The sequence below is a fragment of the Dermacentor silvarum genome, chromosome 7 (genome assembly GCF_013339745.2).
Source record: "Dermacentor silvarum isolate Dsil-2018 chromosome 7, BIME_Dsil_1.4, whole genome shotgun sequence".
Lineage (NCBI taxonomy): Eukaryota > Metazoa > Arthropoda > Arachnida > Ixodida > Ixodidae > Dermacentor > Dermacentor silvarum.
Genome location: NC_051160.1, coordinates 142,454,565 through 142,481,354, shown reverse-complemented (window position 1 = coordinate 142,481,354; position 26,790 = coordinate 142,454,565). Strand labels below are relative to the sequence as shown.

At 46.7% G+C, this 26,790-nt stretch overlaps 1 protein-coding gene across 2 annotated transcripts in view; it reads right to left on the bottom strand.

Moving 5' to 3' along the window:
• Window positions 1-1,008: 1,008 nt before the first annotated feature.
• The window catches only part of LOC119458499 (REST corepressor 1-like), a 47,950-nt gene continuing 22,168 nt past the window's right edge, over window positions 1,009-26,790 (bottom strand). For both annotated transcript variants that reach the window (XM_037720336.2, XM_037720338.2), the window contains exons 10-14: window positions 22,214-22,291; window positions 16,929-16,986; window positions 14,942-15,114; window positions 10,130-10,374; window positions 1,009-7,477 (exon numbers count right to left, since the gene is read on the bottom strand). In XM_037720336.2, coding sequence (XP_037576264.1) covers window positions 7,369-7,477; window positions 10,130-10,374; window positions 14,942-15,114; window positions 16,929-16,986; window positions 22,214-22,291 — 663 coding nt within the window. In that variant the 3' untranslated portion in view covers window positions 1,009-7,368. The remainder of the gene's footprint in view (window positions 7,478-10,129; window positions 10,375-14,941; window positions 15,115-16,928; window positions 16,987-22,213; window positions 22,292-26,790) is intronic.

Here is a 26,790-nt window from a genome sequence, read left to right as displayed (position 1 = left end):
GCAATTTACCAATTTTGCCTCACTTAATAGCATTATACTCTTCAGTGTTCAGATATAAAATCCACTTACATGACCAGCCTACTCAGAAATGCAAGTTTTTATCAGGTGTCGTAATCATAAGATGGCACGCCTTTTTTTTTTTTTTTTCTAAGGCTTCCCCGAGCACACATATTTTCAGGGATACATACGCAGTTTAGTGACGAGGATTTAACTTAAAATGCAGCACACCGAGTAGCAACAAACTTGGAATGGCAAATAATGACAAGCAACAAACTGTTTCTAGACCACTGTGACTGTTTCAGCGACCTAGCTGTTGCCAATTTCACATGCTTCAAGAACTTGTTTGCATAAACATTCTCAGAGCCAGTATATCCCTCTCATACCCTTTTGCCATCAGAACACTCGAAACGTAAGGTACGGAGACCGACGTGTGAACATTTTAGCAAACAAAATTACTTTCTCGTTCAACTTGACACGCCTATTAGTAAAATCATAAAACTGGCCACAATTCGTAAACTTTACGAAAAATTCAAGAGGGCTGGCAGGTATGCCCAATAGTCTAAACTCAAACTCTTCTTCTCTGCACGTTTTGTAAGCATTACTAATTTTGCAGTGGAATAGATCCAATCAGCACTGGCTTAGAACATATTTAGATGTTGTGTCGTAGTTGCCACTAGTAATTCTTGCTTCGAAGTATTATGTTGGCATGTGCACTAGCACCGACATAGCCCAGAAGGGAATATTCAGCACTTTGTACATTCGAAAAATCCTATGCACAATTTCTCAGTTCGTATCGAAAGACTGAGGTAATTGTTTTTTACGCTGTTTGTTCACAAATAAAGCTAGCATTGTTTTATCATCTCTGTAAGCTACAGCTGTTTCATTGAGTTACTGCAGCACGTTAGGAGCATGATTGCTCGCATTTATTACCCAATAATTTGTGTGTTTTACCCGAGCGCATGCCGTGGATAGGCCAGTCCCTCCCAATAAAGAGATCTGCAAGTCAAGTCCATCTGAAAGTATAAGTCTGTTCTTTTTTATTTATTTTTCTGTGCATGTCACCCATACATTCACTCCTTTCAAACAACTGACAAGAAAACAGTTTTGCATGCACGCAACATAAATTACTCTATTACGCCAATCACTCGCAGGTGCTGCCACTCTTGCCAAACTGCAAGCTGCTCTCTGAACAAAATCTGAGCACTAGCAATCACGCTTCGAGCTAAGACGTCCAGAAGCCACCACATGCTCGGGCGTCCAGAGAAGCTAGGCAACAGAACAGAAAAATGAAAGCACCCTCTGCATCCCACAAGACGCTTGCATTCTGACTGAGGCACAAACTATAAAGAACACGCAGAATTCACGACACATCACAATGCTCAAACAATGCATGACCTCTGGGTGACCTTGACGCAGCCTTCAAAGCATCCAACTCGATAGAATGCATTTCCCAGACATATTTTCGGCTCATAGTGCTACCAGCTGTTCATGCACCCGTTTTGCATCACACAGTTTCCGCACGGTAAGTCCAGCTGAAATATATTCAACGTTTTTAGATACCCCCAGACACGTAGTGGATACGGAGCTTTCATGCATGACATCAAGTCATGCATGAAATGTCAGGTCGCACATGCAATCACCAGAGCATTTTTTCTGCTTTATTCGTGTCCTTGGTGCAGGGCACTTATCAGTCTTCATTTCAGTTCATAACAGTGCGGTTGTCACGTAATGCAAAAACGTGTGCATTGACAATGGGCAACACCATTCTGAAAATACATCACATCCACGTTTTACGCAGTTGCAGCTTAACAGGTTCGTTGACATTCCACTTGGGGAAACCACACAACCTTTGCCAAGAAAAGCTTAACCGCTTTGATTAGGCCGCCGTTCTCATACGTTCAAAATTCCTAAACATAGACTATGCAAAGTATGTTCAACGTTCAGCACGTAAGCTTTCTTTTTTTGCAATGCATGATGCTGGGGGGAAAAAAAAAGCTTAGTTAATTCTGGGCAAAGAGCAATGCACTATTTTACCCAAAAGTGGCAAGGACTTTTGTGGAATGTCGGATTTCTATCTTATGATGGATGTCGGCCACGTTCTGAAACAGCAGAACAATTCACACAGCAGCTTATGTAAACTGCACATGTTCGTACACACGACAGCTTATGTAAACAGCACGTTTGCGCACGTGACAATGGCCACTCAGTTTCAAGTGTACTTGCACATGCCGAAATGAAAAGATATGCTTTTGAAAATGAATGGCAGTGAAGAATTTAGAAATACAGGTTCCAGAGAGAAGCAATGTAACACCAATAATAGGCAACACAATACCCCTGGCCGTTAGGATTCACGCAGCGTTAGGAACCATTGGCTTTGAGCCCCGGAGCTGCCACACGACGAGAACCCCACCTCAACTATCACATAAACAAGAACGGCAGTAGCACTACGGCGGTGAAGTGGCACACTGTGTTCCAATGCAAGGGGTGCAGCTAAAACATGAGAATCCCCACGAGAAATCAAGCAACGAAAACATAACAAAAGTGCACTAACAGGGAAGCCGGCTCCCCACGCTTCAGATGACTTGCACTAAAAAGGAAGCTCGGGCATACATGTGAAGCACACATTTCAACACTCACACAGCTTTCATACAACATACAGCACACGCTTCACATTTAGTTATTACTAACTCATTTCACTGCTCTACACAGATATCCCTCAACTGTTTGTGACAGCACTTATTACCAGCTACTAGATACACACCAAGGCAGCAAGGAACATTTCCCGATAACTTTTGAGCAACTGTGTTCATTTAGTTTTTAGGAAAGATTGTAGAGACGGCGTTTTACCAAGAGAGAAAGTGAAGGTCGCCGCAGAACCCGAGAGAAGAGTTGCAAGCGTCACAAGACTTCGTCCAGAAGACTGCACTGCACTTAACTACGCACACTCGGACGCAAACATGCCAAGACTTGCACCGAACCAGACAGACTCTGCAAATGCACGCACACACCCGATCCAACAGATGCACTGCGCAGACAAGTCAGAAAAGGATGGAGGGAGCAAAGTGCACAACACGCCACCTGTGCGACAAGGTAGTAGTTATTCGCCTAACTGTGCCTACACGTGGCCAAGAAAGCCTAGCATAGCCACGTGCTTCAAGGCCTTTGGCCATCACACGTCAAGCAAAAAGAAGGCCCTGTCGACAAGATTCACTGCATCAGCAATTCAAAGAAGGAAAAGACACAAACATAATTTCAGGGAACTAATGCGCCGTAGTTCTGGAACATATGTGCAGCGGGGAAATCTAAAGAGTAATGCGTGCATTCAGCGATATGCACACTTGAGGATCAATGCCCATATCCGGGTGCAACAACGCTGTGTCGAGGAATTTTGTTTTTTCTCGCAGCACTTAGGTTCAGGTGGGAGTGAGCGAACTTTCCCTCTTTGCAAAATTCCAGCACAACGGCAACACAGGCCTCTTGGATGAATCTTTAAGCTCCCGAGCCTACACTGTTGCACAGTGCAAAAAGCGGTGACCATTAAAGGCACAAGCGTCACGCACCGGTCACTCGTATTTCGGTGTGCATTCTAGAAATAACATGTTCTCCATAATCAGTGGGTCAAAGAATCTGCGAAACAGTAATCAGCAGCATCCCATGCCGCGAGAAAAACTTATGCGGAGTCGTATACAACTGCCGCAAAAGGAGAATCCAGTTCCAGAGAAAAGTGGTTGCACATTGCACAATTGCTTGAAGTAGTTCTAACTGGGAAATATGGCTTATGTGGGGCTTGCTGTTGATTCAAAGCAAATTTCAAGATGGACTTTTAAGAGGCCACACAAATAGAAGCCCCTCAGTTGCAGGCATGCACATCACATGATCTCCCTTGAAAGTAGTCCACAGTTGCTGCGGACATTAGCAGCCAAGCTTACTAATGAAAGAATGAAAAGAACCACGATGCAATTATCACACTGAAGGCAGAAAGAAAACAACCGCTAACCAAAATTCAGTTAAAAAATATTCCTCTCGTTTTGTAGAGCAGAGGAAAAAATCAGACAAGGAAACACTTAAGGCATGCATCTATCTCAACAAGAAATGAGAAAACAAGAAATCATTTCGAAATAGGAGCCAAAGACTCGCAAGAGGGCAACAGGTTCAATAACCCTGCACTCGCACGCACGCACGCTGTAAGGGCGGGCGGGTGGCTGTACCACGCTAGTTGGAAGCTGCCTCCGAGCACTACAACTGTATGCCGGTGACCGAGTTGCTCAGAAAGACCAGACTGTTGCAGGTGTGCAAAGAAAAAAAAAAAAAAGTGACACAGAGCTCATAGAGGGCAGAGTCATAGTGAAAAACATAGGTTAGATTTTTCTCATGTGGCAGTTCATTGGCTGGGAGAGCAGTGCTCGCCTCTCGCGCATCTGTCCATCGCCTGTGCGTAGTGAAACACCAAGAGCTCAAAGTACTAAGGTGGCCTGGTCAACTGAGGAGGACACAAACTTTGCATTTGTATTTTCTTCATTTTTCCACATCTTGACACTTCGAGCTCTTTCTTGCGGTTGATTCGCAAAGGTGCCTCATCCTCGTAAAGTACGCAGGGCCACCTATCGGCTTAAGTAGCCACTGCTCTTCACTGACACTCAACTCAGTTTTTTAAACATGCTCACTCGGTGCCTATTCAAGTGCGCTGGAGTTGAGCACATGTTTACCGAGAAACTTCTCATCTCTGCGGCTGCCAAGGAGCGTTGTCCGAGCAGTGTTTAGAAGAACTTGTAGCCGAGCTAGTTGGCTATACGTGTTGGCAACAGTTTCAGTGTGCAAGAAAACACACACGCACAAACACTCAAAAAAGGACACCACACCCTCCCCTTTTTCACTCAGTGCCTGTGCAAGAACTGTGCGAGTCCCTTTTTTTGGGTGTGAGTGTGTGTGAGTGTGCGCATGCGAGTGTGTGTTCTTGCGCTCTGAAGCTGTTACCAAGAAAGTACCCATAAGCTGGGCTTGATTCGCGACGCATAGTTGGACAAACAGTGCGGACAGGGGAGCAAGGCTGGCACTGTGTGCAGTCTGGCTTTTCTGAGCATTGTGTGTTCTCATCAATTCCGTGCAGCACAGGAAAAGCTGCAGGTGATAATCAGCCAATCAGAATAGCGAACCAGAAGCAGGGCTTCTCAATTGTCCTCCACCCAACACTGAATGAACGGATGCTTCACACAAAAAACAGTGGCATGCAATGGCTCCCCTCCGTTCTGTGGAACACACAGCCAGGTCTCATTGCTGATTGGATGAAGTGAGCCCTAGCCTTCGCTGTACTGCATGTAATTGGCATGGAGTGTAAGTGTCTTCATTCAACAACTGGCACTGCTCTCTTCTTGGCAGAGTTGAGACATGCTTGTGCATAAAATCAGCTAGCATCGCGGACCAGCCAGTCCAGAATTCCGTGCTCTTGAACCAGCAAACAAAAGAAGCAAAGAGACCCCATGAAACATACATATCTGTAGCAAGCAGCTGTCACGTATTACACTACTACTAGCTTGCTAGCGACAAATCACATTAGGCGTGGCCGCCACAACCTATTGTCGCGGTGTGTCCCAACTGAGTGTTACGCTTTGCATACCGCTATGCCCAATGCGTGCTGTCAGTTTCACACTAATTCCGCTAGGAATGTTGGCTTTCACGCAACATTCTTTGCATGGTATTTAGTAGTGTATCACGGTTATTGTGGAAGATACAAATAGGAAATTCGAGCATATTTGTGGCTCTTTAATTTTTGCAGAATTACAAGACAGTAAGACAGCAGCAAGGTATGTACATATGTTACAGCTAATTGGCCCATTTGAGCGAGAAATGACTGCGGGCTTCCAATTTTTGCCTGAAAAGAACGATGGAAGCTGTGATGTGCTCGGCACATGTCCGCTGAAGGAGCAGAAGCTCAGTTAGTAGCACGAGCTTCGACCAGCACACATGCCTTGGCACAGTGGTGCTACAATTCATCTGAGGCTAATGAGGGTGCTGTATATTTCATGCGTCCTCGGACAGGCACAAGCACAGAGAAAGTCAATACATTCCAGACATGGCAAAGAGCATAGCAGTGCCAGAACTACACTGGGCCAGTGTGACTTGTGTGGTCAGCAGCCGACGCCTAACCAGTCGAGCACATGTACGTCCAATGCTTGCAGGCTCATAACAGTGGCTTGCCAAGTGATGAACACACTGCATACGGCACCATTTGCAGGTCGTGGGCAAATGATGCATGGATGGCGTGCTTACTACCTGTCACAGACTTCATAGATTTGCCATCAAAGTTACCGCTTAGTCAAGCTACAGCACTCGTGTTCCGCTCGGATAACTCAACACTAAATCCCAGGAACGAGGCTGGTATTGTGAACTTTCAGAAGACCACCCACTGCCTCCTGTTGTAATCAAGTAGAACACATGCGCCAAGGCGTCAACTGCTGGCACAATGCGAAGCCACACACACCCGCATAGGCATCCATTACAATGCCAGAATCCATTTCAAGGGCTTTTGGACAAATGTTCCATTCGCACTTTTGCAGCTCTGGGTAACCAAACTGCAGTGATTTGATGTTATAGTGAGGCAAAGAAGCACAAAAACAGCTCGCCGAGGCTTTTCTGTCCACAAACTCGCACATTATAGCAGCAGATGCCAGCTAATGCAACGCCAGGATGAACAGCACGCTAATCGAGTCACTCCTAACACGTGAACGAAAACTGTGATGGTCGAAAGTAGATGACACTATCCTGCACTCGCCAAAGAAGCGTGACGACCGATCAAGCCAATGCCAATGCTCGACGAGGACAGCGCCAGGTTGACAAAATGCGAGCGACTTTCAGGACGTGCACGAGAGCGGCACATAGGGCTTGTTGTGTCACATCAAGTTCCTCCGAGTTGCAGACTATGCTCTGACAATGTGTGCAAGGGTAGGTCAACACCCTTTCATTGCTTTAGCCAACTTGCCAGCACCCGGCAGAGACTGCTGTGCAGAGGGCGAAGCACATTGCATTTGCAAACGTTGCTGTCACGACACTCTTGTAACCCGAGTCACGAAAATCGTGGGAGTAATTTTCAGTGTAATCTCGCACACCTCCGAGAAGAGGGAATGCGGGATGCACAACAGTGTTCCACTTGTCCATGTTGACGAAGGTTCAAGCTACACACACATACACACACGGGAAGGGGCGATGCAAACTGCGCTGCTATCCGAGAATAACGCAACAGGCAAATCTGTGGTGCGTCCACAATGAGTCAGCGTCTTTGAGCCAGTTGACAAGATGCCCGCTGCGATCACCCCCTGGAAGGAACTGCAGCAGTTGTGATCCTGAGGCTGCAGCAGACGGCTGCCATCTGCTTCAGAGGGCATTGTGCATCTGCGGGGGCTTGGTGTGGATGGTGGCCGCAGAGGCAGCGGTTGGTCGGATCAGCGGTGGCGGCTGCTGAAGAATGGACCAGTTGCCAGACCTGCGAGTGGAAGAGGGAACAGCGTTGGACACGGAAGTCCTCACCGACATCGGATGGACGCTCGGAAGAAATAGCTCACTACACACCGTTTAATACATAGACTATGGCATACATAAGCATACGAAGGCTTCTCTCACTGCTCATATTCACGACCAAAAATTTGTGTGTCACGTACGAAAGGATGACATAGATATGCATCGTGTAATTTGATGCAACACTGTCTCACACTTTCATGTCACAAAGTACCATATTTTCTCACATATAACCCGCACCGAAAAGTGAAAAAAAAATTGCTTAAAAAGTGGGGGTGCGGGTTATTTGCGAATAGTCGTGAAGGGAGGGGGGCAGGGGTTGGCTTCACGGCAACGCGCGGCCTGCTGTGCAGAGTCCCATTGTCCGCATGCCTATCAAGATCGACGTGTGTTAAGCCAGTAAGAGGCCAACACAGGTAGAGCCAGATCCACATCCATAGTCTGGTTAGATGCTTTTCGCACGCTTTTCGCACGACTCAGGTGCCGTTTCTTGTACGCCCAGTTTGCACAGTTGGCCAGCCTTGTTTAGGCATCATGAGTGTCTCGGCGGCAGTTTTTCACAGTGAAAGAGAAACTGAAGATCGTAGCCACTGCTGAAGAAATTGGCAACAGAGCTGTTGCGAGATGGTTCCAAAGACGATTACATCTTTGAGAGTGGCGATAAAGCCTTGGATGGCAGTAGTGAATCGGACGACAGCACTGACAACGTCGCGGCGGTCGTGTTGAAATAAATTTGTTTTGAAAACGAAATTATGACTGCCCGCAGTTGTAACTTCCTAGTCCTCATTTTATCGGATAAGCGTGCGGGTTATACCCGAGGTTATTTCTTTCTTTCCCATGGAGTTCAAAGTTAGGGGTGCAGGTTATATGCAAGGGCGGGTTATACGTGTGAAAATACGGTATGTCATAATTATTACATGGAAGGCATTGCAAATACAGACCGATTTACTGGCGCGAAAGGGTTTTGTGACCAGTAGCCACGACACACTACGCACACTTGTGTCCAAAACATGGTAGGCCACATACTGGAAGCATTCGAGTGCACTAACAATACGTGATCTGATGTAACCTTAATGCACACAAGTTGTGCATAAGTAGAGTTTTATTCAGTAGAAAGCATTGTAGTTCAATAAAAAATGCATTGCAAGACACGTGGAGTTTGACTTCTATGACCGTGCTACTTCGGCATCATTGCTTGCTAAGAGAGCGTGGGTGCTTGTTTGTTGAAGCTGTTTGCTCCTGGCTAACGCAGGGCAAATAGGTGTGTGCTGCCAATACTAAACTATTACGCAGGAACTTGGAAGGATGAGAAAGAAAGCTAGCGCTCAAAACAAGTGATGAAACCACAGAGTTTCTCACTATATTACCTAGAGGGAAACCTGGCGCTGCTGCGCTGTTATATGCATGGAAATGACGATATATGGTGACTTCAGATTGGCATCGGAGAGCCAGGACACGCACCTGGCTAAAACCGCTTCATGCGTCACATTATTCATTTCCTGCTAAAACAGCACGTGAAGAGCTGTTTTAGCTTTATTATTACACAAAACATGTTTTGTTTGGTTATAAGGACTTGTGATTAGACGTCCAATTATATGAAACGTAAAAAGTATCAGCGGGCTGCTATAAAGTTAAAGGACAGACGACCAGGTCTGCGCTCGCTTTGGAACAGTTTGTCGTCTGTTCTCGCTTTTCTTCGCTTTATTCTGCATTGTAGGTGAGTAAACGTCATTCAAAGATGTAATGTGGGTGAACGAAAACCTCTTATGTAAGATTTTATTTTAAGAATGCATTATCTGTGTAGCCATATCCATGTTTTAGGTGAAGCCTCGGACGACACCAGCCAACACAAGTCTCGCACACCCATATACAGTCATTCCCATGACGGCACAGCGCTTGTTAGAAAACTCCAATAGACAGCGCCGCCAGATTTCGCTTTAGGCAATATAGTGAGAAACTCTATGGATGAAACGAGAAAATTGTGCAGGTTCAATGTACAGCGAGGATTTATGTTATGCGAAGCATTTTGCAGGCAGGCATTTTGCATTTTCAGGCTACCAGCATTGTATGGTGTTTTGCAAAGCACCACCAGATGGACAATGTGTTTCTATAAGATGAGAAATTCTGTTTGTGTGTGTGCGACAGCAGCAAGATGTCGGCGACAACAGCGATGGCATGATGACCGGGATGAAACCGAAGGAGCTAAAATATTGCACAGCGTCTATGAAGGCCAGAAACGAAGAGGCATATTCTCGCTTTTATAAGCATTGTTGCTTTGCAGCATGATGCAAGTGAGAGACAGCGGCAAGTGGCGAAACTGGTGCGAGAGAGAGAGCTTGTGCTCTGTGACAAGTCACGGGGCACGAGGAAAAAAACTAATTTCACTACATCATTGCTCAAGTCGATGAACATCCCGCCAACAAAATTATCAACTACAAGAACAACTGAAAAGGAGGCCTATGTGCCTCTATGAGTAATTAACTTGGCCAAAGATGAAATTCGCGGGTTCCATGCTGCGCTACGAACACACTTCAAGTCCCATGAAATCTGTTAGGGCTGACACTGTTTAGAATCACCGGTCGAGAGAAACTCGAAGGCACTTTTTTCCCCACTGGCTCACCTGGGGGCGCCCTGTGTGAGTGGGGTGGGTCCTTTGGCAGCTGTCAGCGGCTGGGCCGTTGGGGAACCGGGCGGCGGTCTCAGAAGCGGAGGAGGGTTGCCGGCCCCGACTGGGCCTCCACTGCCGTTGGCAAGCATTCCGCCACCAGGGTTTATCATCCCACACGGAGAGCCAGGCCGACTGTTGGGCCCGCCCGCTGCAGTGGCTTCCTTTGCGGCTGTAGCTGGCTCTGTGTCACCTGCCGGCTACTCGGGAGAAGAAGAAACAGCAGACTTCAGTGATCAGCTGTGGACTCAACTACTGCAACAGTCAGGCAGCACTCACACTGGCAATTTGCAAAGCCCCCTTGACCAAGCGGATCAGTTTGGCCAGCAAGGCCAAAAAGCGACCACTCCTGGGCAAGTCACTCGCTGCTCAGTTTTTCAGCTCCGCGAGCTGCTGAATCAATCAGCAGTGCAGGAAAGCATGACATCATTAAATACTCGTGTTCATTTCAAAAGACAACAGCGCTTGCCAGTGCCATGGGTCACTCCTTGGTCCAGTGGCGTACCGATGGGGGGTTTCGTGGGTTGTGACCCCCCCCCCCCCCCGCCCTTGAGGCCGAGTTAACCCCCTTTTTGTTTAACCCCTTTTCTTTCCTAGCGCCTTTGAGTACTGCAATTAAGATGTAAGACGCGCAATCGTCTGCACACTCGCAAAAAGTGCATTTTTTGACAATTTCCCGTGAAGAAATTGAAATTAGTGCTGTTTAGATGGTATTGGCAAACCAAGGCAAACTGTCAACACCCCCCACCCCTGGCAGAGATCCTGGGTGCGCTACTGCCTTGGTCTCCAGTGTGAATGCCGCTTCCCTCCAACCAACGACCTGAACTTCGTGCAACAAGGTGCAAACTTGCCTTAACTCTATGCAACTACAATGGCATGATGCAGAGAAACTGGACACCACATCACATGGGTCCAGTAAGTACGAGAATGCACTTTGCAAACAGTTAAGTACTTTTCACCAGACTTATTTAAACTGAAACTGACAAATTTCGGTTTCACTTTTTAATTTACTTTCTTTTTTTAGAATGCTAATTATGTAAGTTAAGCATTCTTTATGGCTCACATCAATTATATATTAAGAAAAACTTAATATATTACAATATTTTGCTGTAAGCTCACATAAGGGGGACTTCAATGGCCTGATTTGGCAATACACGGAGAAAACATCCACGCCCCAGAAGGACTGGGATTCAAAGCGGATGGAAGCATTTACTGGTCAGCAGTCAAGATAACCAGGAAACGATTAGAGTATTGGAGGGGAAAAAGAAAGGAGGGAAGAGATTGATAGAACAGGAGTCATTACAGGCACAGGTTAACTGTACAATATCCAAATAGAAGATTTAATCAAGAGAGAAATGTTCAAGGAAAGACAGGGAAAATGCTAGACTGCGATAGATACCATAAAGCCTAATCAGATCAAGCACGCTAGTTACTAGGCATTTGTCACCACCCCATTTAAAGGGGATGCAAAAAAAATTACAATCATCATCATTGCAAAAGGTTCCAAAAAATATGTACGTGAGCCTGGCAATCTCAAGTTTCGCCTCTTTAATGCTGCCAGCCACTTTAGCAGAACAAACCAGGCAAATTTAGATGTGCTGCGGCAAAGTGGAATTGAACCTGGCACATTCAGTGTTACAGCCTGCCATGTGAAGGACCCCCTAAGAAGGCGTCTTACCAGTCATCTGAGAGAGCAAAGCAAGCCACAAAAAAAAGGAAGAGAGCGAGCTGATAATCAAAGAGAAAGAACATGACGAGGAAAATGCTTGAAGACAGCCTTGCTATAAGTGTGGAGCATATCATTCCTCTTGCAATTTGCATTCAGACTTCTACAAGAAGCGTTTGGTGAGGTTTAGCATTACTTGTTGCACTTCCCCGTTTTTTAAATAGGCCGGTATCTTTCAAAACACTTCAAGAGGAGGCAAAACGCAACTTATATAATCTTTATTCTTTTCTCGAAATGCAAAGTTCTTCATTTGTGTGCTATGCATACCTGCCAAGTTTAGAGAAACTAAATCCGGGAGATATTCCGACCGGGGAAAGGGGTCAGTCGCTTACACGACCCCCCCCCCCCCCCCCCCCCTTCATGTCGATATGTTCAAGTACTCCCAGCCGACCTTCATTACCAGTTTATTTACACATATACAAATGACCATATGAACATCAAGGTCTCACTTCAAAAATGATATTAAATTAAATTCTCACGTCTTACGTCCCACAAGCACCATCTGATTATGAGGCAAGCCATAGTGGGGAACACCGGCTTAATTTCGACCACCTCGGGTTCTTTAACGTGCAGCCATTGGACGGCACACGGGCGTTTTTGCATTTCGCCTCCAATTAAATGCAGCCGCCACGGCCGAGATTTCATCCCGCGAACTCGTGCTTAGCAGCGCAATGCCAAAGCCACTAAGCAACCACGGCGGTTGCTCAAAAATTCTTCAGATAATGCTTGATTATACAAAATTCCATTTCTTTCACATTTTGTGAGTTTGACATTTCCCAGCGTCTTAAACGAGCAACACATGGACGAGCGGCACTGCGTCCTCGTATTTTTCACTGTTAAATTGCCGCTCGCACTCTGCATTGCTCTGTCGTATCAACAAAATACCCAGCGTCACTTGGGCTAAACACTACATTAAAAATACTTCGAGGAGAACGATGGAGAGTCTAATGTTGCTAGTTGCGGAAGGCGGCATTCGCTGGCTAACTTAATGAGACTAGGACCACTAGGGCACCCAACAACCCCGTCAGCGTAAGGAGCAGCTCTGCAGTTAACGAAATAGCGCATGTATAGGGTTTCCCTACTACTTTCTCAACAATGTTTTGCGCGATGAACTTCCAATTGGATTATTTATTTTATTTTTATTTATTTACGTCGAACTGAAGGCCGTGTATGATGCAAATGATGGATGTGATGGATTAGATTGGGTTGGATTTTTTTGTCAATGTGGCCTGACAAAGCGCTGGATGCGCGAACAGGACATAACAGCAACTTCCGGGAGATTTCCCTGTCAACCGTACAGCCGGAAGAAATGGTCCAAATCGGGGAGTCTCCCGGGTAATCCGGGAGACTCGGCAGGTATGGCTATGCCATCATTGATGAACTTTTACTCAATGAGGATTTTCTTTTAAAACCGTGCAGACTGTTTTATTACACATCAAGACATGCAGTGAACTAGAATTATCGAATATGACTCGTAATATTTTATATTATGGCCAGTTTTAACAGAAATAGGCTTGCAAAAACACAGTTTTTCTGGGTGTTTTAGTTTGTAATGGATCATTCCTCAAACACGCATCACACACTTTTTATTCTAGTTCATTCCACAGCTCACAGTTAGCCCTACATTAAAGCACTAAAGGACAGAGCGATTGGTTTCAAAGATACGAATGCTCATGTGAGGAGAAAATTTTTGGCATTTCTTAAAGAAAAACATTGAATTACGAATTACAACATGTTTTCAATGTATAAATAGCAATAAACTGGTCCTCTTAACACAGAACAGCAGCCCCATCATTTTATCCCCTAAAATAACAATTTTCGTCTGCAATGTGTCATCATACATTAGGGGTTAAGCAACAAAGTTCTAAAAGTTGAAAGAGCCCCAGTGTTTTGTAAAGAAAACCTTTCCACACAAGTTTCTGAAACTCTTTCATAGCATGTTACACAATTTTATACGGAGACAGGGGCCCCAAGCAGTGCAGCATTAAACAGTTTTAGTACACTGTATGCAAAACCTTTACGTACGTTATAAAATAGCGGGTCCAAAATCCACATCTCAATAATGCTATGAAGAACTTTTCAGGTTATGTAGGCACGTACGCCAACTTTTGTATTTAGCATTGCAGGCTTAACGTGGTCAGCATGGCTACCATAACAACACGGCGGCGCTAAGGCCGTCCACTTTGACTCAGCCTTGTTACTTGTTGTGGCAGCACAACATAGGCGGTGAAATGGTCTTTCGCTTATCCTTCTTGGAGGACCCAAGTGTTGGTGATGTTTTGTCGTCATTATTGAGTTCAGCCGTCTGTTCTGATGCTGCCCGACTAAACAAAGATGCTGCCATTGCCACAAAAATGCTTTGACTTCTATATGCCAGATGGCACCTCCGCATTTGACGTTGGCCATCCGGGAAAGAGAGCATTGTATATCGGAGAGCAAATGGGGATAGCCGATATTCTGCAAACAGGTACAGTTGAACCCGGACATATCGAACTCATACATCATGAATTATTGTGTAAAACAAACAGCGGTAAAATCCCCTTAAAAAATGTTTGTATAAAACTTTTATGTTATATTCAATATATCCGGGTTCGACTGTATGGCCAATATTCTAGTTGACATTAAGAGAACACAATGGAGCTGCGCAGGCCACGTAATGCGTAGGGTAGATAACTGGTGGACCATTAGAGTTACAGAATAGGTGCGAAGGGAAGGGAAGCACAGTCGAGGACAGCAGAAAATTAGGGAGAGGGTGATGAGGAAGTCTGCAGGCGAAAGATGAAATCGGCTAGCGCAAGACAGAGGCAATTCAACATCTCTGGGAGATGCCTTCGTCCTGCAGTGGACATAAAGATGGGCCGATGGTGATGATGACGATCCATTTACCATGCGCAACGCTCTATTAAAAGTGTCATCTTGGACAGGCGTATTAGCGAAGCTGATTTGCATGCATCTACATAAATAGCTGGAACGCTATACTAAAACTGGCCATTGTGAGCCACCATTGTGCAATCACAGCAGCAGAATGGGCATCTGTTCACCTTGGTGTCATCCGACCCTGGAGTGATGCCATGCTCAGCCTCAAACTCCTGGAGCACGGCGTCAAGGTTGTATCGGCGACGGTAGTTGACAAAGAAGCTGCGCACGTGCGCCTCCGTCTTGTTGCCGATCACTTCGGCAATGGCCTTGAAGTCACGGCCATACTTGCGGATGCCTGAGCAGAGGGAACAGCGTGCACAGTCATTCATGCTGCACAGCACACCCACAGTGACATGCAGAGCAACCCCAAAATTACGCATACTGCCGAGCTTTAAATGGCAACTCCAACGTTTTTCGAACACAGTGAAAAAATGTTTGTGGTCTGTAGAACAGCTGGCATGAACATGCGAGAAAAAAAAAAAAAAGAAAGAAATTGTTCGCAGATGCATGCCAATCTGACATCATTGACAGCAAAGCTGTATATAAGGAAGTTCTCACACCATTACAAAGTACTATGGCTCCGTTTTCTGCCTCACGGTCTTGCTTGAACACAGCTGCTGCATTCGAGCACTGCCCGTTTTTAGTGAGAGCTCCCACGCAGGTGGCGTTGCAGCATCACGACTTCAGCTTTCACAGCCACAGCCGTACTAACTCCTGTCTAACCTGGTCAGAGGAGCCGCATTTGTCAGGTGTTTCATCGTAATAGCAGCACAGGGCACAAACTCCAATGCCCCAATGCCGACCGTCCAATGTCCAATAATGGGCATTCTCTACCCATACACAAGTGCAAATGATATGAATTAAAATAAAAAGTCAATTTTGCCCTAAAGGCAAAGCATCGAGTGTGATAGCAAATTATTAGACAGCTATACGAAGTAAGGTTAGTCAATTTGTCAGCTGCGTAAATTGCTGCAGATATTCGCTAACTAAATTAACAAGAATGCCACGCACGCATGCACAGGCAAACACGAACACATCTCACTCGATGACAACAGACACTCGTCGTCAGAACGCTGACGAGATGAAGAGAGACAGCAGTGACGAGCAAATTCCCCTTCGTGCTGCCTCTCCCTTCAACTGCATAGCTATGCATAGCTTAGTGCTCTCAAATTACTGTCCATAATTTACGGCGAATTGCGAGAGTCAATTTGCAGTTTTGCAGTCATTGGCCACCATCAAAGGCATCGCTCCATTGCACATGCGTGCGAAAGTTCTGCAACAATACCAGCAGTAACTTCGCCTAGTAATTTCAAAATGTGCTTGAAAAGGATTCACAGCCAGCATCTGCAGTGAGTGAGAGCTAAATCACACCTGACGTACCACTGCATGTGATAGCCATTTTAAAATGAAAAAATAAAGGAGAAAAGAAGCAGTGCACAGAAGTTATGATTTTCTTGGTTATCGACAAGCTGGTCAGCCACTGGGACACACCATCAGCCTCTTAGGTGTGTAGTTGTGCCACGCTTACGCCAGATATGTTCAGATCTCCACACCGATTGCTCAAGTGCTGAGCTGCAGACCAAGAGTAATAACACAGCAGCTGCTAGGCTTAATACTGTGTTGCCTGGACCTCACCCTGGCTTCTGATGGTCACAAGCATCGTCCCTCAAGCCGGCCAGCAAAGCACAATTACAAATTCCTGTGCATTGCAGTGAATGAAATCAGCACCATAGGAAAAAGTGTGGATGACTATTCTAACAAGGTTCTACGATACAGTCAGTTAACCCACATTGAAGTTTCGTAGCAGTCAGTCTTGAGAAACAGGTAAACATATAAGAAAGCAGGTGTCCAAAGCAGGGGTGACAAAGTGCCACGTCTGTTTCGGACACAAACTAATGCTTGTTGAAATACATCTCAGTAGATCTCTAGCAGATTCAAAAAAATTATTTAGTGAATTTCATACCAAGTGTTGCTTTCGTGGAATCTTTGCAAGGTGAATTAAAAAAAAAATAGAAAGGTAACACTGGTCAAAAGACAACATGATAGCCCCCTCAGTTCAGCAGAACTGACACTCCAGTTTGTTTTTTTCCACTAGGGGCCAGCACTCACCTTGAACGGCAATGAGCAGCTCATCATTCGTCCACCGGGCATTTACTCGGGTGTTGCCCTGCAAGCAGAAAAGGTAGGGAGGGAAAAGACAAACAAGTTGAGGGTCCTGAAAACTTCAATCACAGACATGAAGGGGCCAAGCAGAACTTCTCAAGTTTCTCATTTAACCTCCCAAGTTTCTGTTCCACATGTTAGTACCGGTAGAATGCAATGGTTGTACACTTTTATTTTCAAGGATAACAGTAAGCTCCAAATCATGACTTGGTCATGGCTACATATCATAAGCACCCAATGCATGGTATGCAGGCGTTTTTGCATTTTGCCCCATCGAAATGCGGCCACTGTGGCCGAGACTTGATTCTGCGCCCTTGGGCCAACAGCACAATGCCAAAGCCACTATGCCACCATGGCGAGTCATGCAGAGTTTATTATTAACCCCCGTTTCACTAGAATCTTGTTTCTGTGAGAAACTGCCAATAAATTTTGTATTGTCTACTGCCATCGAAATCAGGCTGGCAGTAGTAAACAATTAAGGGGGGATGTGGCTTTGAAAACCAACTTCCTCATTTCTTCATGGATTTCGATGAAAATTGGCACAAATGTTTAGAATGTCTCCCTGATACTTCCATAAACGTTTCAGAGTGATACCTTGAGAACATTTTATTGAGCAGAATTTTTCTCTCTTGAACTTTCTGGAGGGCCTGGGGAGCTTAAAAAACACGATGGAAGGCTCGTTGAGTATTGACTGCATAGCTCAATGCGTGCTGAAGGTCGTGACAGTCTCACCTTTTTTTTTTTCGCAACACAAATTTTTTAGATAGTAATTTTTCAAGTCACCTTCGCACCAAGCACACTTTCAGGGTGAATGAATAGCCATGCCACAAGTTTATAAAAAGTCAAGATAAAAATGCGAGACTGTCTTGACCTGCACTGTAGTCCAAGGAACGTGACAAAAAAAAAAAAAAAAAAGAACAATCAAGATAGGCTAAACGGTAACGAAGAAATCTGCTCCAGAAACTCAGCAGAAAGGCGAAAAAACAGTTTTGAGAAAACGGCTCTCAAAGTTGCACCTTCTCTTCAGTTCTCTAAAAAGCACCAAAGTTGTAATCTTTGATGTGTTTTGTGACGTGGGGCTTCTTGGACATGTGGCCTCTGGTCTGCTGTGCCTTTGTTCTGCGTTTTTCATGTTTGTATGGCATTCTTTACTGCTGCTCTACAAAGAGCATGGTGCCTGGGTTTCAAACCAAGTGAGGTGCAGAACTATGTGGGCATAAATATACGGTAGTTCTAGCGTTGTATCTGCAGGCTGCCTCATTGATAGCAGCCTCTAGTGCAGTCAGTGAGGCATTGTTTTCTTTTGGTAGAATCGACCATGTTACTGAATGAAGGCTCTCAGCAGCCTTCTGAATCATCTTCCATTGACAATGGCTATGGATGTTAGGAGAGCCACTGATAGAGAGGCAGCAATGCAGCTGCTAGGTGCTTTCCAGCCTGTACTTTTGTATCATGCCTCACTTCTGCAGCCAGGTGTCTGTGCCAGCCCAAGTGGCCTAGTGAACAGAGCTCATGATGAGGTTCTGTTTATGAAGGGGTGGTATGACAGGTATTGTTACGAGATATCGTGGCATTACGATAACAGAGTCGGCGCGCGATGTGCTAAGTCGCGGGTCCGCGGAATAGACGCTCAACGAGCTCAGTCGCGCAGTCCGAGGTGCCGATGCGCGAAATGCATGTCACAATGAAGCGGTTTGAATTGTCACGATTTCATTGCATGTTTATGACGAAGTCCGCAAGCCTGGCAAGCTTGTGCTTACCGGAAGTTTTATTTCCAGAAGTCGGTCAGCCTGAATTTCTTACGCTTCACGGCAAGCAAAGGCGTTGCACGAGTCTCACAGTCTGTTAAAAGAGCCGTTGCAATTGTCATAGGTTCTGATAACTTTTCTGGTGAGGTGAAAAGGATTCATTACTTTCAAAGCAGTCGCCGGAGTAGGTGTGTCTAGCGGATTGTCATTTTCCCCAGACAACGAGACGTTAGCATCCTGTTGACAACAGCGGGTGTGGCGCAGCCGCTCAGGCGCCATCTTGAAAGCAATCTGCGACGTGCACAAAGTGAGCGCCCGCACCGGCCTAATCTTCAAAAGTGATCTGCGATGTGGGCAAAGTGCAACTGGCGCCGGTAGAGTTGTGTGCGCTGTAATTTCAATGTTTAGTTCGTGGTGAAGCGAGAGATGGCACGGAGGTCAATTCGCTCGCTGCTATTGCCGCCCCTTCTCACTCAAGCATGTTGACACCGACTTTCCCCAGTCATCGAGCGAGATGTGTTGATGGTTAACTCTGCGCACATGGCACTGTGCTCGGTAATTTAGTTAGCAAATGTTTACAAGTTTATACGGCCAATAATATTACTACCTTTAGTTCGCTTAGCTGTCTACTAATCTGCTATCGCAATCGGTGCTTTGCCTTTCGGGCGAAACTGCGAGATTTTTTTTTTCTGCTTTCTGCCTCGGCGATCATATGTGCCTCCTCCTCAAGCAAATGCCTCGAGAGAGAAAGAAATTTACGCTTCTTTGTTGGCGTAGCCATTTCGACCGGACACAGACCACAGGAAACGGCAGCGATTGCGGCGATCCCCTGCAGTCTCGCGCAGGCGCGTGATGATGACGCGTGGCTATGGATTGTAGTGGCTTAAATAGGTACTTTGAATTTGATTTCGTTCGCGAAAACCTCGCTCAAGCGGTCATACGATCGTCACGGCTTTGGAAGGACCTTCTAATTTGACTACTCGATGGTTCCAATTTCAATTCAGCTCTACTTTCGTTCTAAAAGTTCGTTGAAGTGGAAATACTAAATAAAATGCCTTCGTTATAAAGGGACTTTTTTTGTATTACTTTCTATGGGCAGCTGACGGGGAAACGTAAAATCTTCGTTGTGGCGGAAACTTCATTGTAGCGGCATTTGTTGTAGGGGGATTCGACTGTGTATGGCAAAATATGCGGCTGTGATTGATGCCCTGTAGCGCGCAGCGTTCCCGCAGCACGCGATGTCGGTACAGCAGCAAATCCCACACTACCGTGTCGACTATCTACAAGAATCAGGAGAAGTTGCGGCAGCAACTGCAGCAAGATTTTGCGTTGTTGTTACGAAAGAGAATACGTGCGCCGAAATAAGATGTGAACGCAGCTCCCTTCAGATGGTTCCGAAAAGTAAGGGCTCCAACAAAAAGCATACCAGTAAGTGGCCCCATGCTCCAACAAAAAGCTAAGGTCCCTCGATGCTCTTTTAGGCCACGACGAGTCTATTTGACTTAACGGGTGGATATCCAGCGCTTCAAAGACCGCCATGGCATCAGCTACCAAGTAGTGTTCGGCGAAAGCGGAGATGTGAACGACGAGTTCATCGAAGTCTAGCTTTGCGGAAATATGGAAGGACATATACGGACAGAGAAATATAGAATGTCGACGAAGCTGGCATATTTTATAATCTCCTGCCTGACCGCACTCTTGCACTGAACCCTGCTCTGGCTGCAAGGCTTCAAAGGAGTGCATAACAGTGCTGTTTTCTGCTAATATGGACTGTACCGATAAGCGTCGCCTGTTTGTCATTGGCAAATCGGCGAGACCACGTTGCTTTAAGAAGCAAGAGTGCCCGCCAGTGAAAAACAGAGCGAACAAAAAAGCGCGGATGAGGCAAGAATTGCTTACAAGCTGGCTTTGCAAGTTCGACGACCATGTGGTGGCAGAGAAGCGAAGAGTCGTGTTTATTCTCGACAACTGCACAGCTCATAACAGCCAGCCAAAGTTGACTGCAATCAAGTTTTTGACAGCCAACGCCAGTGCAGAAAGTCAGCCCCTCGACCAGACTGTCATCACAACTGTAAAGGCGCTTTACAAAAAACGCATCTACGAACGTTTTGCTCAATATACAGCAGAAGCAGCCTCTTAAGGTGAACTTAAGGGGTGCAACTGACACGGTTGTCGCTTCATGGTGGCAGTTGAAAGGCACAACAATGAGAAAGTGGCTTAAAAAGGCAGGCTTCCTGCATATGTCGCCGATGAGACAGTCAACGCCGACGATGCGTGGTCCTGCCTCGTTGACAGCAACTTTGTTACCGTAACAGACACTCTTCAAGAATATGTCGATGCCAGTGAAACTGAGCTTTCTGTCTGCGAGGAAGTGAGTACGGATGATGCGATTGTCGCAGCGGTGTGCAATAGCACGGAGCTTGCGACAGAAGTCGACTCGGATGGAGAGGACGATGTAGACCTGTCCCCAGATGTGCTGTGCAAAGACGTGCTCATAGTTAAAACGTAATGCATGGTTAAAATGTACAGTCAAAATGTACTGCGCGAAAAACAGCTTGAGGGACAAAGCCCTTCAGTGTTTAAGCCTCGTAGAGGACAAAATCATTCGAAGCGCAGTGAAAAAAAAAACGCCAGGCCTGCGCGGCACACGCAGCACAGTCACAGCGTAAGCTAGACGAGCGTTTAGACAGTACTACCTAGTAATTTTAGTGAATGCGTCACGAACGTGCTTGGGACGCCGTCGCGCTTGCAAGCCGACGCGTTCCATCGCCGATGGCTAGCGCCGTTCAGCCCAGCCAAGCGGCCGACAATGCAACTACGGCTGTCACATTAGCTCCCATTGCAACGCGCCCGACCCGGCCAGCTTGGGGACACCGTCGTGCGTGCAAGCCGACGCGTTCCATCGCCGATGGCTAGCGCCTTTCCCGCTCTCGGATAGTAAGCACTTGCATGGCTCAGTGGTAGAGCATCCGCCTCCCACGCAGCGGGCTTGGGTTCGATCCCAGCGGAGAGCGGGTACTTTTTTTTGCATGCGATAGCGGCTACGGGGCAGCAGCATCATCGTGACCCGAAACGGCTATTGGAATGTGCCCATAACAGCTTACGCTGTAAAACATCGCCAGACAAAAATCACAGAATTCTCCAGATGATGACACACTTGTGAAGCCAACTTACTTTTCGTGCTGAGTTGCGATTGTTTTGTATGGTGTGAGTGAAACATGCTATAAATTCTGTTTAAAAGGTAAGCTGCCCGTTTGGCATACGTAAGAGCCAAAGAAACTGCATGCTTTGATTATAGCGCAGATTTTCACAACTACCGCAACTTATGTTATAAGCGGTCTACACTGTACTGAGTATTCGCACACCCCTACAATTAAGCAGATGCATTCAGTAGGAAGTCCTGTTCCCTCATTCTTCCCTAAAAGCTTTGTAAGTATCCAGCAAACTATCCGCATCAAGGTGCTTCGAAATGGGGGCACCCACCTCTGGCGGCCGCAGGTTCTCGATGCCCATGGCCGTCTTGTGGCGCAGCTGGCTGACCATCTGCTTGTTGTTCTGCACCTGCACACACGCGCATGAACGAGTGAAATCAAACCGAGTATAGTCAGGTTTAACATTGTAAAGCAGCACATAGCCTATACTCAGTTTGGAGGGCTTGCATTAATTTCAACCAACAGGGGTTGTTTAATCGTACACGTACACGTCAAGTGCATGCGTGTTTTTGCATGCTGCCTCCAACATAATGCGGCCATCGTGGCCGGGAGTCAAACCTGACCTTGTGTGGATTGTCCAAACTATTCAACTATTTTTGCAGCCTCCTCCATGTCTGAAAAACTGGTCAGTGATTGTTCGTTAATTTTGACCAACAAATTTTCCTTTATACTGCATCAACCATTCATTCATGAGAGTTTGTTCACACATTCTGTACAACGTGAGCCGATGGGATCGCTAGCTCGTGTGGCATATCAAAGGCAGCAGTGGAAGAAGGACGACAGACAGAGCAATGTACAACTGACACTACAAGCCATCTATGCTCACAGAGTCAGCTTTAGGTTCTTGTGCTCACTGTCATAATTGCACTGCTGCCTTGAGTACGCCACACAGACATAAATTTGCAACCTGCGGGCGGGAATCTAATCAGCTATATTGAGCTCGGCAGCACAATGCCGCAAGAGTCTCGGTCACCGTAAGAGTTCAAGAGCCAGACAGAGCAATGCAGTTAAATCCTTTGCAGGTGCAGACGCCGTCACGTTTAATCCAAACAATAGGCACATTAACTGTAGCTTAACTTTCACGAATGCAGGTTGCAAGAAGCAAACATCAAATGCTTTGTAAGAAAGATGTACAGTGGAACCTCGATGATACGAATCTCACAGGGTCACGAAAAATATTCGTACAGTCGAATCTCGTTAATTCGAACACGCTTAATTCGAACTGACGCTCTGGACCTGTCAAAGTTATGTGTATTTCAATGGTCGAAAACGCTCGGTAATTCGAACGCGAAAGCATTTGCGACGGTTAATTCGAACATACCGCAGACCAACAATGCTCTCAGCAGCGCGCTGGATAACGCGGCGGCGCTAGGACCGGCATTGCTCCGACACCATCATAGAGCAAAAGCTTAGGAGAGACCCCTTCATGCAGCGGCGGAGGCCCAGTCCGGCCAACGAATTGCCCCCCCCCCCCCCCGCCGGCAAACGCTCGCTTCCCGATAACAGCAGAAAACAAAACTTCAGGGCGCGGCCTAAGGGTACGGCCACGCTAACGGCAAAAACGCGCGTGCGTCATGCCGCGAGCGGCAAAAGCGGCAGGAATCGGGGGTTTTACAGTGTGCCACGCGAAATGGGTTTGAGGCCTATTTCTGCGGCTAATGCCGTGTGCCGCGAGACGAAGAACCAATCAAGAGCGACGAGGGTGACGTCACGGAGCCATCACAACCGGACCGCCGCCAGTCCGCGCCGGGTTTTCAATCGACAATCGTTGTCTCTCGCATGAAACAACGAGCGCTCGCGGCGTTGCTTGCGCGTTCGGAGAGCGTGGGAGATCATATTGCGTTGCCGCGCGGCAAGACGCGCATTCCACGGTGGCCTCGCGGCAAGGCGTTGACGCGCGGCAACTTGCCGCTCGTGGCATGACGCGCGAGTTTTTTGCTGCTAGCGTGGCCGTACCCTAAGCTGGCGCTGGGCCGGCTGGACCGGCGGCGTCGGCACCCCCCCCACGCCGGCAAACGCTCGCTTCCCGATAACAGCAGAAAACGAAACTTCAAAGAGGCTAATCTGCGCCGAACTGTCTGTACCGGCGGTGCCAGCGAGCACGCACGGAGACCGTCGAAAGTGAGGGAGCTGCGAGGGAGTTGAGAGAGAGGGCGAGGGGAGCCACTGAAGCCACTGCCACCGAAGCGGCGGAGTTGCCGGGGCCAAATCTACTTTCCTGCCGCCCTCCTCCCTCACCTTCGACGGTCTCCGCGCGCGCGCCCGTCGCCATGTCAGCGCCGTCCGCTCCCTGAACTTTCGTTTTCTGCCATTATCGGGAACCGAGCGTTGGCCGGCGTGGGCGCAACTCGCTATGCGCTTGCGTGCCGAGAAATTTCACGACTCGCCCCCTTCGTTCATCTTGCTATGGTGCTCGAATGCTTCAAAAATACGTCCTTCCGTTAATTCGAACTTCTTTTAATTCGAACAAATTTTCGGGCCCCTTCGAGTTTGAATTATCGAGATTCGACTGTATCAGCCGAAATTCGTCTCATCGAAAACACAATTAAATCTAGCTAAATTAAAGAGTCAGAGGTGAACTCACTCAGGCACAGGCACGTAAAAAGCATTTACAGTATAGACCACTTATAACGTAACCATTTATAGTACAGAACTAGCTACAACGCGGCCTTTTCTGACTCCCGTTTACCCTCCCATAGAACTCAATATATACGCATACCGCTTACAGCAGCCGCGTGAGAAGAAATATATGTTATAATGCGGCTTCCGCAGGAAAATCTTCCGTCAAGGGCGGTAGCGAGCACGCTTCTCAACGAGGTGCGCCCACCGCTGGGAGAGGAGGTCAACGAGGGTGATGCGGAGGAGGAGCACGAGACGTGGAGCACGAGTCCAAGGGCGATAAAATCATCGCAGCGCGCCATATGTGCAAGTGAAAGCACGCGGGAGACGCGTGCCTTCACGAAGAGCGAATGCCGCGTGCCATATGTGCAAGTGAAAGCACGCGGGAGACGCGTGCCTTCACGAAGAGCGAATGCACAGTGGAGAGCAAACGCGACTTCCATCGCACTAAAGGCCATGGGGGTATGGGAGGGAGGGAGGGGGGGGGGGGCGCCTTCCCACCAAAAGAGAAAGGGAGAAAGCGTGTGACTGCTCGCTGTTCTCCTTCGCGGCCGTCGATGGGGTGGCACTTATTCGTATCAAACGACGCGGGTCGACAATCGATTCGTAGCAACAGTTCTCTAGCACGTTGCAAAGTGATGGGGCTCGGCCAGGAACACAGAAAAATTCGTATCATCCGGAAATTCGTATTAGCCGTGATCGTATAATCGAGATTCCACTGTACTAACATAGCACATTCAAGGCACCTTAACTAAGAATCTCCAGCACCCTTTTTGCATAAAAACTGAAAAGGTGCTTAAAGGAACACTAAAAGGGAAAATAAGTCAAGCTGCTATTAGAACATTACCTTTCAAACAATACCAACAAATCCACTGCCATCACAAGAGAAGTCTTGCTAAGCCAGAAAAGAAGCAAAAATAAGAGACAGGCCACAGCACCTAATTGAAGTTTTCGCACCGTGACATCATGGGTTTGAACAATGTCTGCTTGGGCCTAGTTAATGTTTTATCGGTAAATACAGAGTACAGGCATGTCATCTGCTACGGTTCCTCCAAAATTATGAGTGCCTGCATGCAGTGTTGCTAACTCAGAGCTGCAAGTGTGCGTGATTGAGATACCAACACATGCGGCGAAAGGGGGGATCCATAGCAAATTAAGTGACGGACGCTTCACATTTCACTTTGATTGGGCTTGCGCCGCAACATTTCGCGGCATGCCGACGGTGGTGCTCTGCGGAGAGATGCCCCTGGCTCCTGTGTTTCCCCTAGCACAGGCCGCGCCAGTACATTGTGTTCTAATGCAGCCAAACACTGAACTCAGCAAGTGTTCAGAACTTTTACGGAGCCACAATGGCCCAAATACAAGAAAACATTGCGAACACTGCGACGTCACATTGAAGTACCAGCGCTAGGATATTTGTGTATAGTTACAGAAAAAAGAAAAATTGGGCCTTCACCTTCTCTTGTAATATTCAACGTATAAGTGTGCTCTTTAATCATGTCAAGTATGCACTAACTAGGCCCTCTGAAAGTCGTTGCAATAGAAGTGCGAAATCAACGAAAGTAAAGCTTTGAAAGAAGTTTACTAAGCTAAACTTGTTCTCTCTAGTGCCCCTTTCAAAACATACTTGGCATGGCAATGACTGTTCAGATGCCCACTGGCCAATGGCCCTCTTTCACACACAGGGGATTCCACTAGCTTTGGCCCACCAATTTTGTAGTAATAATGCAAAACTGTCCGTAAGGCGACTACCGATTGCATCGACAGTCTTTTTAAACTATCGATAGCACAAAAAACACTAATAATTGTATTACAATATCTAGTGAAAAACTATTGGTAGTGTAAAAAAAAAAAAGATATTGTCAGTGTAACACACACACAAAAAAATACTATATTGCAGTACTATGGATAGTGCTGCTATATAGTATTAGGCATGTGTGAATATTCAGATATCACCAAATCGAATCGAATAGTGAAAAATAGAATATCTACTAGTATGTTTTTTTTTTCAAATATTCAATATATTCGGTGTAGAGACACGTACAATGCCACCTATTGTGTACGCTGCAGAGCTCCTCATGCTCAATGCCGCCAAAGTGAGCGTTTCACTTTGCTTTCGGCGCAAAAGCGGCCCGGGCAGCCCAGGCTGACACGGCCATGGGCTTTGTTGCTACTAACGCCCCCCGACGTCTGGCCGATGCGAAGATCACATACAGAGCGCCAGAACGC